This window comes from Mauremys reevesii, linkage group 1 (genome assembly GCF_016161935.1).
Source record: "Mauremys reevesii isolate NIE-2019 linkage group 1, ASM1616193v1, whole genome shotgun sequence".
NCBI classification, from domain to species: domain Eukaryota; kingdom Metazoa; phylum Chordata; order Testudines; family Geoemydidae; genus Mauremys; species Mauremys reevesii.
This window is the reverse complement of record NC_052623.1, coordinates 121,981,214-121,999,265: the sequence shown is the minus strand read 5'-3', so window position 1 is coordinate 121,999,265 and position 18,052 is coordinate 121,981,214. Positions and strand designations below refer to the sequence as shown.

General features: G+C 41.0%; 1 protein-coding gene across 1 annotated transcript in view; it reads left to right on the top strand.

The window, feature by feature from the left end:
- Positions 1-18,052, top strand: part of EIF5B (eukaryotic translation initiation factor 5B) — a 65,712-nt gene that overhangs the window by 7,073 nt on the left and 40,587 nt on the right. The window contains exons 2-7 of the mRNA XM_039547990.1: positions 12,306-12,431; positions 12,512-12,596; positions 13,014-13,662; positions 14,201-14,415; positions 14,652-14,802; positions 17,636-17,734. Of these exons, the coding sequence (XP_039403924.1) occupies positions 12,306-12,431; positions 12,512-12,596; positions 13,014-13,662; positions 14,201-14,415; positions 14,652-14,802; positions 17,636-17,734 (1,325 nt within the window). The remainder of the gene's footprint in view (positions 1-12,305; positions 12,432-12,511; positions 12,597-13,013; positions 13,663-14,200; positions 14,416-14,651; positions 14,803-17,635; positions 17,735-18,052) is intronic.

Here is an 18,052-nt window from a genome sequence, read left to right as displayed (position 1 = left end):
CCTGCCATTGGCCACTGTCAGAGGACAGGACACTGGGCTTGATGGACCTTTTGGTCTGACCCAGTATGGCCATTCTTATGTTCTTAGATTAGGTACGTATTTTTGCTACCTAGGTGAGTACGCTATAACTCTATACATTTTAAGTAATTACACCACTTAATATTTTCAGATTCTTATTAAATAATTGCACACTTTAAGGAAATGGTGACTATGTTGCTTATTTACTAAATAATTAACCTTTTTGGTCATGATTTGTGCCCAGCTGCATTGAAATGGTAACTGGAATTTAATTAAACATACAAACTAGCATATAAAATGTGTTTTTATTAAACAGAACAAGCTCTTAATATAGCACGTCACCTATTATGCTACATTTCTAAAGCTTAACCTCAAAAGTTAGATGTTCTCCCCTGATTCTTTATATAGAAAAGCTGCCTTTAACTTAGAGTTTTTGTTAGGGACTCATGGATGCAGCATATTTATTATTTAAATATTTTAAATATAATAATATAAGTATAATTTAAGTATAATTTTAAATAAACTCCATTAAAAAAACCACACTGGTTTTTATTCATCCTGCTTGTAACAAATGAAGACTTGTTACAGTTGACATTCCTAACATGCAGTCAGATGCTTTGGCAGCTCTATCCTCTGTCCATTGTAACTGTTTAAAGGAGAGTTTGAATTGTTGTTGCTTGGTATCTAGTTTTTCTGTCAGTGGTTTCATTTTTAACTTTGCCTGGCTAGAACTTTTGCACTATCATTCTTTTAAATGTGAAAGAATGGGGGGCGGGGGCAGAGGGAGGGAAGGCTTGTGCATCTTTGTTGTAGGATGTGTCACAGAAAGACTTCCCGCTTTTAAAAAGATGAAAAAAACCCCACAGTGCTCGAATACAAGTTCTTATTTTACTCATTTTTCATCAGCTTTTGCTTATATGATCTACAGAACATTAGGAGCTCTCTGATCCTTAAATTGAAGGGATAGAAGTGTTGGTGCTGTAGCTGGACCTGTTCTTCCAGCTGTTAAATGCTTGTCAAATGAGTCTGAGCACAAATGAAATACCTTTGTAAAGAACTTGAACAAAATTTTCATCCTTTCTCAATCAGGTTTTACTTCCTTGTTAGATATCATAATTTCCTAGTTCCTCCTGTCAACCATGGTTTTCCAGGATAAACTGAATGAAAAAGGCCTGGATTTCCAATATGAGAAATAAGAAGGAAAAGACCACCTAGGCGATATTTATATATCCACACACAGAATGTAACAGCCATATTTTTTCAGATTACATTTAATGTTTCAGGAAGGGGTTGCATTAGTGTTGAAAATAGCTTTCTTATGCTTCTTACTCTGGAAACAAAGTAATGTTTCCTTAGTGTTTCTAGCCCTTGTCTATTTGAGTAGAAAGAGACCTGGACCAAGGACAGCATCTGAATGTCTTGAATGGCATTCCAGAGCTAGCAAGTCTCATTTAGTCACAACACAGGCATTTTCCCTTTAAAACCCCACTTAAAGATGGCATGAAACAAGAAACTGATGTGCAATCAGCACACTCTCTAAAAAGTTTGATTAATTTCAAACTTCGTATGGACAAAAGCGTTCATATGCTATGTATCAGTAAATTAGTTATTCTATGGTTAGTTCCTTGAGGAGATGCCATCAACTTGAAATCTTATCTGTTTTAAAGAGCTTAAAGTAGTCTCAGGTAATACATGCACTCTTGTCAATTTCAATAGTCTTGCAATTAGCTTACTATTTTTAAATGCTTTTCTCTTCCCGTGTTCTGGGTGTAAAGACCCCCCAAAACAAATGAGGGATACTTACTATACAGGAAAATGGTGAAGGTGACTAGATTCAAAATGAAGTCAAATACATGAAGTACATTGTTTTTCCTCTTTCTGAGTGTTTCTGGAAAACATTCATTTGTAGTAATTGGGATATTAAAGGTAAAATGGCATGTCCAAAAAAATAGAGGTGACCTAAGTTGCTGGTGTCCCTTTAATTCACTTGGAGCTGTGCTGGTGAAACTGAAATTATGACATATGAGAGTTGCTTCAGCAAAATGAATCTCATAAACACTTCCTTTTAGGAACATGAGCAGTGAATGTTGTAGCGATGCAACTTTTTTGTTCTGTTGGTTTATTGTACTCTTCCAGTTCTAAAAACTGGAAGGCTTTTTAAAGTTGCTGTCATTTTACACAGTGAGTCATTTTTATCTTTTTAAACTAGAAAGTCCTTTGCGCAAGAACTGTTCATTTGTCTGTAGTCAAATGTATAGCTTGTTACCTATAGCACCTTTAAAGCAGAAGGCACACTTCAATGGTCATGTTTGTATTTCCCAGACTCTCGGTGAATGACTGGTTGATGCAGAAAACACTTGTCATCTTGAACCTATGCTTGTCTTTGTTACCTTGTAAGTCTTTGCTTTAGTTTCACTGGGTGATGGATAATGTTTCCTGTTGACTCTGCTTATCGATGTAGAAATTGGAATTGTATCCCTGTCTTGGGATGCGGGATTTGAAAAAGTATGTTATGCCATTAATTCCATTAATTAACTTTAATGGAGCTGAACTGAGTAACTGAGGAGAACTTGGCCCCTCTTCCATACACTACTTATAAACTCCACTGCTCCAGTTGCTCAGTTCATGCATGGCTGAATAGCTTTTTCTTTTCTCTATTTAATTTAATACTTGCTGACCAAGAGAACAAATCTGTTGCATAATCTGAGCTTCAGTCTTCAGGTCTAGACGACATAATTAATTGCACTGTTAATAATAAAATGCCATTTATTTAAATATTTTTGGATATTTTCTACATTTTCAAATATATTTATTTTAGTTACAACATAGAACACAGTGTACTGTGCTCACTTCATATTTTTAGTACAAATATTTGTTTATTTTTTCAGGATATAATGCTGCCCACTTCTTATTTACAGTGTCACCTGAAAGTGAGAACAGGTGTTCACATGGCACTGTTGTAGCTGGCATTGAAAGGTTTTTACGTGCCAGATATGCTAAACATTCATATGCCCTTTCATGCTTCCATGCTGATGACGCTTGTTAAAAAAATAATACATTAATTAAATTTGTGACTGAACTCCTTGGGGGGGGAATTATGTGTCCCCTGCTCTGTTTTACCTGCATTCTGCCATAATTTCATGTTATAGCATTCTCGGATGATGACTCAGCACATGTTTATTTTAAGAACAGTTTCACTGCAGATTTGACAAAATGCGAAGAAGGTACCAATGTGAGATTTCTAAAGATAGCTACAGCACCTGACCCAAGGTTTAAGAATCTGAAATGCCTTCCAAAATCTGAGAGAGATGAGGTGTGGAGCATGCTTTCAGATGTCTTAGAAGAGAAACACTCTGGTGTGGAAACTACAGAACCCAAACTACCAAAAAAGAAAATCAACCTTGTGCTGGTGGCATCTGACTCAGAGGATGAAAGCAAACATGCGTCAGTCCGCACAGCTTTGGATTGTTATTGAGCAGAACCCCTCAACAGCATGGACACGTCCTCTGGAATGTTGGTTGAACCATGAAGGGACTTATTAATCTTTTAACGCATCTGGCACATAAATATCTGGCAATGCTCGCTACAACAGTGCCATGTGAACGCCTGTTCTCGCTTTCAGGTGACATTGTAAACAAGAAGCGGGCAGTATTATCTCCTGAAAAAGTAAACAAACTTGTTTGTCCTAGCGATTGGTTGAACAAGCAGTAGGACTGAGTGGACTTGTAGGCTCTAAAGTTTTACATTGTTTGGTTTTTGAGTGCAGTTACACTAAAAAAAAAATCTACATTTGTTAGTTGCACTTTCACTATAAAGAGATTGATTTACGGTAGTGTATGAGGTGAATTGAAAAATACTATTTCTTTTTAAAAAGAACAGGAGTACTTGTGGCACCTTAGAGACTAACCAATTTATTTCAGCATAAGCTTTCGTGGGCTACAGCTCACTTCTTCGGATGCATAGAATGGAACACACAGACAGAAGTTCTATGCATCTGAAGAAGTGACCTGTAGCCCACGAAAGCTTATGCTGAAATAAATTGGTTAGTCTCTAAGGTGCCACAAGTACTCCTGTTCTTTTTGCGGATACAGACTAACATGGCCGCTACTCTGAAACCTGTCACTATTTCTTTTGTTTATCATTTTTACAATGCAAATATTTTTTATATATAATAGGTATATCTCCAATTATATATATATCTCCTAGAACTAAAAGGGACCTTGAAAGGTCATTGAATGCAGCCCCCTGCCTTCACTAGCAGGACGAAGTACTGATTTTTGCCCCAGATCCCTAAGTGGCCCCCTCAAGGATTGAACTCACAACCCTGGGTTTAGCAGGCCAATGCTCAAACCACTGAGCTATCCTTTCCCCCCCTCCCCCCCATATGAGCACTGTACACTTTGTATTCTGTGTTGCAATTAAAATCAAAACATTAGAAAATGTAGAATAACATCCAAAAATATTTGATTTCAATTGGTTTAAAAAAAAAAGAGAGAAATGAGCATGAAATTATTTCACAACATTTTCGGCTAGGAAAACACGTTATGCTTTTTACCTTGTCACTTTTGAATTTTAAGTGTACTGTTTTAAAAAAAAAAAAAGACAAACTTTTCTTTTCCCGGTGGAGCTCTATAGCTATCAGCCTCTGCAGAATCCTAGACTTCTATTTAAAAAACAAAACAACCTCCCTCCCCCAAACTTTCTAGCTTTTTACAAAGATACAACCTTCCAAGCATCAACAAAGCATAAAACTGCTGCAGTGCTGTCGTGTGTGCAGCCAAAATATTATATGAAATCCCATTAAAACTGAGATAATATGCTTGAACATTTATGGATTTCTTGAATCTGAACTGTGGTTTCTTAATGACTTTAACATGGAACTTCAAGATTCCAGTTGTTGCAAGATGTTGCATCAGAAAAGGAATTTGCTCATAAAGTATGCTTTTTTTTTTTTTGGTTGTTGTTTGTGGAACTGAGTTCATACCAATACTTAATTTTTAAACCAATTTATCTCCTGCTCTCCCTAACAAGACAAGCCGCTGGGATAGGTTTCCTCAGGTCACATGCATATCACTAGGGATTTTCCACTTTTCTGACTCAATAGCTTGCAACTACTTGGAATCTTATAAGTAGAAGAGCTATTGGATAGCTCTTGTATAGCTGATTGAGCAGAGATAGGTGCTGTATCTTTACTTACTTACTTTCAACTTGAAATACTTCCCAGAATGGTGAGTAATGCTTTGATTCATATATGCAAGGTTTTGGGGAAATTAATAAACACATTACACTTCAGTAAATGGCTATAACAACATACATAATTTTGGAACATTCTGTGTTGCAGTTTCTATTTTAATACATTATACTAAGTGGGAGTTTTGAGTGGGAAGCCTTTGAGAATTATATCACTTAGCTTTTTGAAACTAACTGGACTAACAATTTGCTATTTTTATTTCAGAATGCACTAACTACTAACAAAAATGACTTTCTAACTGAGATATAACATTAAATCTTTGCAAGCTGATTGTCGAGTAATAGTAACTGCTTCATAGTTTGGTTTGTGTAACTGAGGTGTTTTGTTTTTTTTTCTTTATATGCCTGAGTTTTTCCCTGGCAAAAAATATCCCCAAAGAACATTTGCCTGAATCCAGTTAATACAGTAACTCCTCACTTAACGTTGTAGTTATGTTCCTGAAAAATGCGACTTTAAGTGAAACGATGTTAAGCAAATCCAATTTCCCCATAAGAATTAATGTAAATGGGGGGTTTAGGTTCCAGGAAATTTTTTTTTTCCTAGGCATTATATACATTTTAAACATTCAATTTAATACAGGGATAAGTTTTAAACAATTTTAAAGAAACAATTTAATACTACAGTCATCGCTGCTGAGTATGAAGCTTGGTAGAGGTGGTGGAATCAGAGAGTGGAAGAGGATGGATTGTCCGGCTGCTCTTCTTGTTGTTCTTGCAAGCAGAGGCACTGACTTTTCTGGGGGCAGGGGGCTCAACCCTCGGCCCATCCACTCCACCCCTTCCCCCAAGCCCCCACCCTTGACCCGCCACGTCGCCCCCCCCACCTCCACCCCCTTTACTTCGCATGCTGCGTCCTCGCTCCGCCCTCCCCTCCCTTCTGAACACTGCAAGCCAGCTGATTGCCGTGGGCAGGAGGCGGACGGAGGAGGGGGAAGGCGCTGATCCGCGGGGTCTGTCGTCGGCCGGGAGGTGAGGTCCAGCAAAGGACCATCCAGGTGTGCTGATGGCCCATTACAAGGAAATCACTCTCATAATGGCCATCCCAGAAACTTCTGGATGAGAGCATGTATACAATGGAGACTGCTTGACCAGTGAGGACTGCCTGATCCAGGAGCGGCAGAAGCTCCCCAAAAGTGTGTGTGTGTGGTGGGGAGGATGTCCCACAGGCACCTGAACTGTGGCCCCGCCCTCACACCACCCATTCTCCCTGAGGCCCTGCCCCTCATTACTTGCCCTTATGGCCAGCAAAAAGTGGGAGGGCCTTGGACCCCTCCATTCCAGCGCCACTTGCCTGATCCCCATGTCGCAGCAAAAGATCTTTCCATCAAGCTGAAAGAAAATATAAAAGAGGGGAAGTGACATCATCACTTGACCTCTCTTGTCCTTCTCCCTCCTCCTCCCCAACTTAACACCTGGAGAAACATCTGGAAGACAAAGACTTTGAACAGGGGAAGGAGGTCCCAGGCTGGAAAAGAGTCCTAGCCTGTGTATTGAGGAACTATACCATCTGTGAGGGTGAGACACTGCTTGATTCAAATTCTGTTTTGTGTGTAGAACTCAGACTGCAAATTTATTATTATTTCTTAAGTAACTAACTTTGATCTCTGCACTTGCTGCTTATAATCACTTAAAATCTATCTTTATGTAGTTAATAAACCTGTTTTATATTTTACCTAAAACAGTATGTTTTTGAAGTGTTTGGGAAATCTCAGCTCAGTTTACAAAGGCTAGTGTATGTCCTTTCCACACTGAGGGAGGGGCAGACTGGGTAATGAACTTACACTGGCCTGGCTTCTGACCAGTGTAATATGGTACAGTTCTGGGGTGCAACACTGGGGACCTGGGGGAATTGATTGGAACCTCCCTATTCATGGCCCATGAGTACCTGGGAAATCATTCATGTAACTTGTTGGGTGTGTCCCTGCCTGTGGATGTGTGTGTGTAAGCGCAGTACCTGCCAATAGTTTGCAGCTTGACACAGCATCACAGTGTGAGAGGGAGCCCAGGTTAGTGCGGGAGAGAGCTCAGTGGTCCCACAGTCTAGGTTGCATCCGGGGGATCCCATCACAACCATTTAAAGTGAAATGCTGAATGTGTCATAAGGTCTCAGTTTAGGGATTTCATGTTCTTGTGTATAGGGTTTATCTACATTAGAGAACTGTAAGAAAATATTCCAACTGGTTCTACCATTGCATCAGTTACACTAAATAGACTACTGTAGACAAATCTCCAGCAATCCGTGTAGCATTCATGAGCAAATTGTGGGGCACTTTGGCCAGGTTCATGCTCCACCCCACAGTGGCAACTCCCAGCCGTGTATCATTTACCACTGCAGATCATTCTCATTGCTGTGACCGAACACTGAACACGTGTGGCTTAGAGAACTCTGTCCCAATGTGTTTATGTACACTGCTATGTCCTGTAGGGCTCATGTTATGTCATTACCTACGCGGTGTGAGAAGGGACAAAATTCTAGCATCAAACCAAACTAAAGAAAAAAAAAGTGCAAATCTTTGTGAATAAATGCGGTGTCATAACTAGCTTTTATTTAAAAAAAAAATAAAACAAAAAAACTTCCCCCTGTGCATCTGAACTATTGGTAACACTAGGGAACTTTCTGGTTATAATTCCCTACTTTAGACAAGGCCTTGTTTTGAGGTTCTCTGAAATACTGTTAAACACTGGCCCTACTGTTTCTACTGTGTTATGAATAACTACTTAGATTTTCCTTATAGTTAGGTTTTTTTTTTCCATTGTCTTAATGTGTTAGCAAACTTTGAGTAGAGAGAAAGAGATAAAGAACAAGTCATCGTTCAAAAATCTTAAAAAGAATCTGTAAAATTTTACAGTAATTTACTCCTCTAAAAGAAGCTTACGACTTTTGAAGTTAGTTATATATGTTAACTCTTCAGAACACTAAAAACATCTCTTCTCCACCAAATCGTTTACCTTACACACGCACATTCCTGGGGGTCTTGCTTGTTTAGCAGTATTTGCTGGTGCTTATTTTTAGCAATATTGTAGTCTAATCTTTACTGATGATGATAAAATCTTAAAATATGGGGGCCCTTCCTTGTCCTCCTTTATGTCCATCATCACAGAAATGGAAAAGCAGAAGTGAAAACTGCCTCCATCCCATTCCAGAATGCTACCTGGTTTCACCAATTACAAAAAAACAACAACAAATAACCCTCTACGTAAAGCAGGCAGTCATTATTAAGAAAAGACAAGAGTAGCAAGATTTTGAATTTTCAAAAGTTAAATGTTGCCAGCTCTGCTTTATTACAAGTGTGACAACTTTTGGTGTTTTTCTGAAAGCCCCAGTTCCTGGAGTCAAGCAGTTTTGTGAGAATCTGATCTACTTTTCTAAAAAAAATTCTTGTCCTCATGATTTCATAGAAAAGCCTGAAAACTTGGCTAAAACACCCAATGGCAAACACAAAGGACTCAGACTGTATTTTTAAAATCTCATAATTTGATGGGTCCTGACTCTTGGGATTTGATTTTTTTTTTTATGATTGAATTTAGCAATATTAATACTTGGCAATTGTTAATTCACGCATTTGCTGCTGTCTTGGAAAATCTGGATTTCAAGGAAGTGCATTTCCTTTTGTGATATTTCTTTAGATATAGGGAGTCAGACACTTTGGATCAGATTTCAGCAGTATTCATGAATCCATCAAATAGCAGGGAGACATTTCAGAATGTAATGGTGAGATGGTTGCATTTGGAACTGATATGTGAGGGAGATGTCTGTGGTACTGATGGCAAATCCTGCCTCTTCAGATAAAGTTTCTGACTGCTAGAAGAGGCATGAGTAGCAAATTAGACATGAACTTGCAAAGTAATACATTGCCAAAAAAAGAAAATGGTAAGCTAAGAGAGTTTTGAGTTGAGTATCCAAATGCTTCATGTCATGGAGCAGGAAATTAAGGTAAAAGTATTTCCCCTCTCTGAGGTGCTGGAGTAACTGCACATAGAACATTCATTTCTGGACATGATACCTTTTTAGAAAGGTCTCCCTCAAATTTGTCAATAAAAGAAATGAACAAAAAGAATTATTGCGGCTGGAGGGATGGAGTTGAAAGGCTAAAAACGAAATTTTATGGTTACAGAAGGGTACCCAGAATGAAGAGGAATTATTTAGAGTGGCACAAGAGGTAATTAGGGATTGAATTAGGAGGAAATTTAAGATACGCATCAAGAAAAAATTCATGACAGTATGATTTGTTAGAGTGTGAATAATTCTAAAGAAAGTGTTGGAAACCTCTGTGCTTGGGACTCCCAAAATTAGACTGAGCAAAACACTATGGAATATGGTATAGGGAACTGCTTGGCACTGGCCGAGAGATGGGCTATATGATTTAAAGGGCCTTTTCTTTCTGTGACTTCTGTGATTAAGGATGAACCTGTGTACAGTAACTCCTTGCTTGACGTTGACGTTCCTGAAAAATGCGAGTTTAAGTGAAATGATGTTAAGCGAATCCAATTTCCCCATAAGAATTAATGTAAATGTGGGGCGGTGTGTGTGTGTTAGGTTCCAGGGAAATTTTTTTTTCACCAGACAAAAAACTCTCTTATATAGATATACACACAGTATACGTTTTAAACAAGCAATTTAATACTGTTCACAGCTATGATGATTGTGAAGCTTGGTTGAGGTGGTGAAGTTAGAGGGTGGAAGAGGGAGGGATATTTCCCAGGGAATGCCTTGCTGCTAAATGATGATGAACTAGCACTTGTCTGAGCCCTCAAGGGTTAACACGTTGTTAATGTAGCCTCTCATCAAGGCAGCACGAACAGGAGGGAGGGGAGACAGCATAGCAGACAGACACACACTTTGTGTGGGGGGGGGGGGGGGAGAGAAAGATGCACGCTGCCCCATTAAGTAAGCTGACTCACTCTTAAGTGCATTGTCTTTTTAAGTGGATCTGGAAGTTGAGACAGCACTTGCTGCCCCAAGCTCGCTCTGTCTGTCTCTGTCTGTGTCCCCTGCCTGCTCTATATGGAGGAGTAAGTGGGATGCAGGAGTGGGGGGAGGGGACACCCTGACATTAGTGCGGCCACTCCCCCCTTTTCCCTCCCCTGCACAGCAAGCGGGAGTCTCTGGGAGCAGCTACAAGGCAGAGGGCAGGAGCAGCACATGGCAGTGGGGGGAGGGACAGCTGAACTGCCAGTAATTGATAGCCTGCTGGGTGGCTGCAGCACAGGGAACCTAGGGGAGTGGGGAGCTGATAGGGGGGCTGCTGGTCCACCCTGGTTCCAAGCCCCCACCAGCTAGCTACAACGGGCTGCTCTTCCTGCAAGCAGTGGACAAAGCAGGTGGCTGCCAAATGACGACGGAGCATTGCACAACTTTAAACGAGCATGTTCTCTTATTGATCAGCAAGGTAACGACGTTAACCGGGACGACTTTAAGTGAGGAGTTACTGTACATATCTTGAAGGAAATCCATGTTATGTCAGAGATTCTCAAACTGGGAGGAGCCTCCCACCAAGGGGTCACGGAATGTATTCCGGAGGGCATGAAAAGCTTTAGGGGGTTAAAAAAACAAAACAAAACTTGCTGGGTGGCTGAAGAGCAGCAGCGGCTGCTGGCTGGATGCGCAGCTCTGAGTCTGAAGGGAGTGCCACCACTGGCAGAAGCGGAGAAGTAAGGGTGACATGGTATGGTATTGTCACCCTTACTACTTGGCTGGTAGTGACGCTGCATTCAGAACTGGGGGACGCAGAATGGGGGCACGATCAAATAAGTTTGAGAACCACTGTTATGCTTTGGTGATTTAAATGCTAAAGGAGAAACTTTACCAATAGTATTTGCATTCTACAAACAATTTTGTTTTTTATTTTTCCTTCATGGTAACTAGTGTCTATACCTTTGGGTAGGCGTTCTTTTGAATTTGTTAGAAATTATTGTTGGGATATGTAAGGGTTAAGTAGAGACATGAAAAACCGCTGGTGTGCTGGCATGGTATCAGAGTAGGCACAGGCACGCACTATTCCTTCGCTTAATTTCCCCTCCCTTCTCCTTGTTAAGAATTGATAAGTGTTGCAGCTGCATAAGAAATGTGGGGATCTAAAGGATAACACTTCTTTACCCAAAAGGCATCTCCTCCTCCCTTCCTTTCCCAGCTACATAAGCAAGCCCTGAGTCATGCTCCCTTCCTCCCTCCCCGAGAACTGTAGATTAAGGGAATTTGTAGCAACAAATTACTGCAAAGAAATGTATTTTCAAGGTAAAGATGTGTGTATAATATGTGTAATGCTGTAATCAGTCAATAGGGGTGGGTATAATCATGGTATGGGAGTTTCTGTTACTTCATAAGGGTTTTTGGGGTGTTGTAGCAAGTGTAGGCATTTACGTACTAACTTTAAATAAAAAGAATGTAATGTAACTAATCCAGTGCTTACTTGACAATTGGGTAAAGGGGAACAAGTATCGCAATAAAGAAGCCTGTTCTCCTATCCACCTTTGGGTCAACCTGCTCCTTTTTCTTGTAACAATTAGTTTTGGAATTTGGTTGTTATACTTTTTTTTTTTAACAGAGTTTCCGTTTCTTTAAAAAAACTACGGTTGTTCTTGCATAAACGAACATGTGTGATACAGATTTTTTTTTTTCCTCTCTGATATTCTGGGTGTGTGTTTATATCTCCTCAGGAGGGGAGAAGAGAATTGAAGTTACTATGGTTTGGGATTGCTAAACTCAATCTTCACATTTTGGCAGTGCACAGTGATATTGGTTGGGATGCAGTGACTTTGCATTGCAGCACAGCCTGATATGTACATTTAGGGAAATTTTAATTGGCTTGTGGAACTGCACTACAAAAGCTGTTCCCATATCATTAATTTTAAGATGGATGGGAGTCTAAATGTCTTATTTTAAATCTACTGTAAGATGAAAAATATATAAAATTTACATTTCATTCTGAAATGCCTGTGGAAATTGTTACACACACTCATCTTGGTGACTCAAACTCCTTTAGGTGACTTCCTTTTTAATTTGAGCTTTAATAAAACTCTTCTATCTTTCTGTTTAGTGCCAAAGAGGATATTGACCTTGATGCTCTTGCTGCTGAAATAGAGGGAGCAGGTGCTGCCAAGGAGCAGGAACCACAAAAATCTAAAGGCAAAAAGAAAAAAGAAAAGAAGAAACAAGAATTTGAGTAAATAATTTTGTCTCTTTCATTATTGTATTCAGTTACAAATAAACAAATACTTACATGATTTTAACTTCTTTCTTTAGTGAAGATGATATCCTAAAGGAACTGGAAGAACTGTCTGTAGAGGCACAAGGAGGGAAGGTTGACCGAGAACCTTCTTCAGCAAAGGTGAAAGTTGAGGGGTTATTAACAAATAGAAAGCGTTTTGAAAGGGGCAGTTTTTGGGTAGTTTAAACTTTACTCGCAGATTACATAAGTTTTGGTGCTGCTGTATAGTAGGAGGACCTACATGAAGACTGGCTACTATTTTAAAGTAACGATTGCTTTTAACTACTCTTCTGCATTGATGCAAACAATGATAACTTTTAGCTTATACCACATTTGCACACAGATAAGCATTAGAAAAATGTGACTGATTAAGTAGAGCGTTCTTTATTGTGGGCTGCCTTTAGTTAGTTCAGGTATCCTTTTACTACTGCTCAAACTCTATCCTATATAAGAGGAGTCCTATATAATCTCTGAATTTTGCATTTGAAAACATTACATTTTTCATGAAAAAAAATGAAACATTTGTTTGATTACCAGACAGTAGAGAATGACGAAGAAGAAATCAGCTTCTCAAAACAGGACAAAAAAAAGAGAGGGAAGAATAAAAAAATCAGTTTTGACGATGATGACAGTGAAGAAATGGAGGGTAAGGATACAAAGTCTAAAAAGACTCAGAAACCAAAAACTGAAACTCACTCTGGCAGTGATGATGATGATTGTGAGATATTGCTTAAGAAAGGCAAAGGAAGAACTCAAAAATCAAATAAAAAGCTGGACCTTTCAGAAGAGGATGAAGCTAAGAAAAGTAAAGAGAGTACACGAGCAGTGTCCTCGGGTGACAGTGCTGATGAATCGGACGATTTCTCCCAATCTAAAAAGGGTCAAAAGAAAAATCAAAAGGGAAAGCCCGCTCCTAATGCTGAAAGTGGGGATGAGGAAGAGGAGCCTTCATTCAAAATAAAAACAGTGGCTCAGAAGAAGGCAGAAAAAAAAGAGCGTGAGAGAAAAAAACGTGAGGAGGAAAAAGCCAAACTGAGAAAACAGAAGGAAAAGGAAGAGTTGGAAGCTGGTAAAGAACAGGTAAAACCGAAGGAGGTTCCAAAGAGAGTTGAAGAGGCAGCTTCTCCTGAAGCTATTCCAGCTGGTGCTGCAGGGGAAAAGGGAGAGGCTCCTACAGCAGCAGAAGGTTGGTAATTTTAGGAGAGTAATATTTGATGCAATTAGACTTTTTCCCTTTAATGATTAGTGAGCCAAACCACTGGCAAACCAGTGATTGTGATTGCAGCTTTTTCCTAAGTCAATAATACTAAAGATACTTAGTAGCTATATATATTTTATTTTTTTGTATGTGGTTCACCCACGGGCATTTTTCCTGGCCTGTACATTGTCCAGGTACATAGAAAGCAAATGTCACATGGTGAATTCTCACCGTGTTATATATTTATAGCTCTGTAGTGCAAACATAATTTTTCACCACTTGATAATTCTTAGACATCTATTATATGAACACATTAGAGTCTTATCGCTATGATTTAAGAGTCAATTTTTTTCTTTTTCAGTATGAAATCAGAATCATCAATGTTTCTCAGATCTGGAATTAAGCAATTGCTTCTTGGCCTCGTGGCTGAGGAGTGAAAACATTATTTAAAACACTACTTAACTATCTGGAGTCCTTTAAAATTGAATTTGTGACACCTCTGAATATCTGTCTTTTTCTTATGTAGCTGATGATAATGAGGGGGACAAAAAGAAAAAAGACAAGAAGAAAAAGAAAGTTGAGAAAGAAGAGAAAGAAAAGAAAAAAGGTCCCAGTAAAGCTACAGTTAAGGCTATGCAAGAAGCCTTGGCTAAGATGAAAGAGGAGGAAGAAAGGGCAAAGAGAGAGGAGGAAGAGCGCTTAAAACGACTTGAGGAACTAGAAGCTAAGCGTAAAGAGGAGGTACTGCATGTGTTCAGATGGGAATGGGTGAGGGGTAGGGAAGTGGTGCACCCCCACTTAGTCTGTTGCAGGATTAGGCCCTTACTATGTATACAGTGAAAACTCACTGAAAGTAGTGGAAGATCCCCCTTCTTGCTAGCTATAAATTGTAATAAATCCTTGTAGTTTGATAACTAACTCCATAAATCATAAAAATGCATAGAGATATTTTTCCATATCACTGTTTACTTTCATAGGAACGATTGGAACAAGAAAGAAAAGAAAGGAAGAAACAAAAAGAGAAAGAGAGAAAAGAGCGTTTGAAAAAGGAGGGAAAACTTTTAACTAAATCCCAGCGAGAAGCTAGAGCCAGAGCAGAGGCTACTCTTAAACTACTCCAAGCTCAGGGTAAGTAGTCTTGTAAAATCAAAACTCTTTTTGTGCACTTATTGCTCAAGGAAAACTTTGCAGATTTTTCTGCTGTCTAGGTCCCATGTTGCTTCAAGCAGAATATACCCAGAAATGCCAGGTGTAAAACTGTGTTTCTGTGGCCAAGGAAAGCAATATTTTTATTTCAGATTTATTAACAATATTTAAAGTTAAGATTCTGTCACAGGTATTTTTAGTAAAAGTCAGGGACACGTTGTGGGCAATAAACAAAAATTCACGTAAGCCTGCAATCCTTCCCTGACTTTTACTAAAAATACCCTGGGGTGGTGGGACCACGAACAGCGCTGCCAGGGCTTGCAGCTGCTCCAGCTCCTCCACTGCTCCTGTGGCAGAGACTGACTGCTGCTGCTCCAGCCCTGGAAGGGCTGACCCAGCCCTGGCTGCTGCTCCAGCAGGCCCGGGGCTGGCTGTGGGCCAGTTGTTTGGGTGGCCCTTCATCTCCCCTGGTCACTGCTCCCCGGGGCCGGCCGCGGGAAGGCAGTGTTCCCGAAAGAAGTCATGGAGTTCCTGGAAAGTCATGGAATCCGTGACCTCTGTGAAAGAATTGTATCCTTAACAATAGTTATCCCAGTAGCTCTCCGTGCTTGTACAGATATTAAATATAACCATAAAACCAGAAGGGAAAATTGGCTAATATATTATATTTGCTACCTTTAATCTATGTATCAATTATAGCCAAAAATAAATGCCTATGAAGTATCACTTTCTTGGCCATCCCAATCTCAAAGGCCAGAAAAATTAGATGAGTCCTGCAGCATGTATTGAAAGTAAGTACTTTTGGTTCATGGCAGACTAAGGGAGGAAGTGAATTCCAGAGGCGAGATCTCTTGCCTTTAAATCTGGAGGAAACTAGCTTGAGTACCTCCACTGATCATAACTACATGCTATCTTGCTGAAAGAGAAGCGCTCTCAGGTATTCAGGATCCAAACCATTTAGGGACTCTGGAAAGAGTTGTTGGAATTTTTTTAAATAAAAAAAAAGCTCATTAAGGCCCAGGATTTCTGTACATTTACTGCGGTAGTTTATAACTAGCTTTCTCTGGAATCATGCTGACTCATTGCAAAATTACACACCTCTGTGTAATCTTGTCAGATCTCAAACTTTGCAGGTAATAACTGAGTGGAAGGTATTTAAGAGGAACCTAGGTTGTTGCAGCAAATACTTGTGGTACTTGAGTGGCAATCCTTCCCTCTTGCACTAGGTCAACTTTCTGCTATCATGCTGAAAGTTAATTTAAAGCAAATGAGAGAAGAGTGCCACTGGAGCGCCCATCTTTCTGATGAGGTAGAAAATGAAGGTACTGATCTTCACTTTTTTTGCTTGTGTCTTGGCACACAATTATGTAACTTCAGAAGCACAATACTTATACCAACAGGCAAAATACTACCTACTTAGCCTTCTTTAAAAGCTTAAGAAAAGAGAGAGAGCAGGTAAGAAGCCTAAAGGCCCTAAAACAAGGTTTGTTTGTTAGGCCAGTTGGAAGTGAATTCCAGAATAGAGGATCCTTTACTGATGATACCTTATCACTGCTAAATTTGAAATGTATATGTTTGTGGGACCAAATGTAAACCTCAGTCAAAAGTTTCAAATCTGGTACCTAATGTTAGACTCCTAAGCATAAGTGACCTGACCCTTTTTATCCAGAGGTTATGAGCACCTGCAAACGGTGGTGAGCTCCAGCCGGTTTGCACCGGTTCGCAAGAACCGGTTGTTAAATTTAGAAGCCTTTTTAGAACCGGATGTTCCAGGACAACCGGTTCTAAAAGGCTTTTAAATTTAACAAAGGCTCGGGCAGCTGTCCACCCGGCCCCGGGCCCCTCCCCCTCTCCCCTGAACGCTCCGCCCTCCTTCTCCTCCCCTTCCCCTGCTTCCTGCGAATCATGTTCGCGGGAAGCCTGAAACAAGCAGCAGGCAGGTAAGCTGAGTGCGGGGGGGAGGGCGGGACGGCACGCGCGGCCCAGTCTGGCTCCACCTGAGCGGCTCCCCCTGGCCCTGGCCGAGCGCCCCAGCCCAGCACCACCGGCTCGGGCTGGTCCCGGCTGAGCGGCTCCGACCCAGCCCAGCTTGGGACCCGTGGCTCCGGCCCCGGTGCCTGCCGAGTGGCGCTGGCCCGGCCCGGGGAGTCGGGGCCCCGCGGCGCCGGCCCCAGACAGTATGGTAAGGGAGCAGGGAGGAGGTGTTCGGTGGGTTGTGGGGGGGTGGTTAGGGGTCAGGGCGGTCAGAGGGCAGGGAACAGGGGGATTGAATGGGGGAAAGGGTCCCGGGGGGCAATCAGGAAGGAGCAGGGGTTGGATGAGGTGGTGGGGGCAGTCAGGGACAGAGAGAAGGGGTGATTGGATGGGGCAGAGGTCCCGGGGGGGCATCAAGAATGAGAGGAGGGGTTGGATGGGGCTGCAAGGGGCGCAGTCAGGGGACAGGGAAGGGCGGGATGGGTCAGGGGTCCGGGGGGGTGTGTCAAGGAACATGGGGGGTTGGATGGGGCACAACCCCCTGGGGGGGGCATGACCCCCTCATGAGTTGAGGAGGAGGGAACTGGTTGTTAATATTTTGGCAGCTCATCACTGCCCGCAAATGCCACATGAAGATGCATGTCATTGGCACTTTCTTGCAAATCAAGGCCACTCAACTATCTAAATATACAGTTAGCCTAAGTTTGGGCAGGTTTGGAAAATTTTGGTCTTTAATTTAAACCAAATCTTACCTTTATTTTAGTTTTCCAACTTGGTCACTAATCTACAGGTTAGTTCTATTCATTGTAGTCTTTGAACTGTTCTAATTCTCATTTTGCAGGTGTTGAAGTGCCATCAAAAGATTCTATGCCAAAGAAGAGGCCAATTTATGAAGACAAGAAGAAAAAGAAGCAACAGCAGCAACAGGAAAACAAAGAAGGTGAGTGTATCTTACTTCAGCAAAAAATTCTTCATATGATAGACTAAACTGATTTTCACTTTTTCTTTTCACAGTTTATTTTTTGCTATTACTCTTGATCATTGTTTCCCAAATCTGGGACGTCACTTGTGTAGGGAAAGCCCCTGGTGGGCCAGGCCGGTTTGTTTACCTGCCCCGTCCACAGATCTGGCCAATCGTGGCTCCCACTGGCCGTGGTTCACTGCTCCAGGCCAATGGGAGCTGCTGGAAGTGGTGCGGGCCGAGGGATGTACTGGCCGCTGCTTCCAGCAGCTCCCATTGGCCTGGAGCAGCGAACTG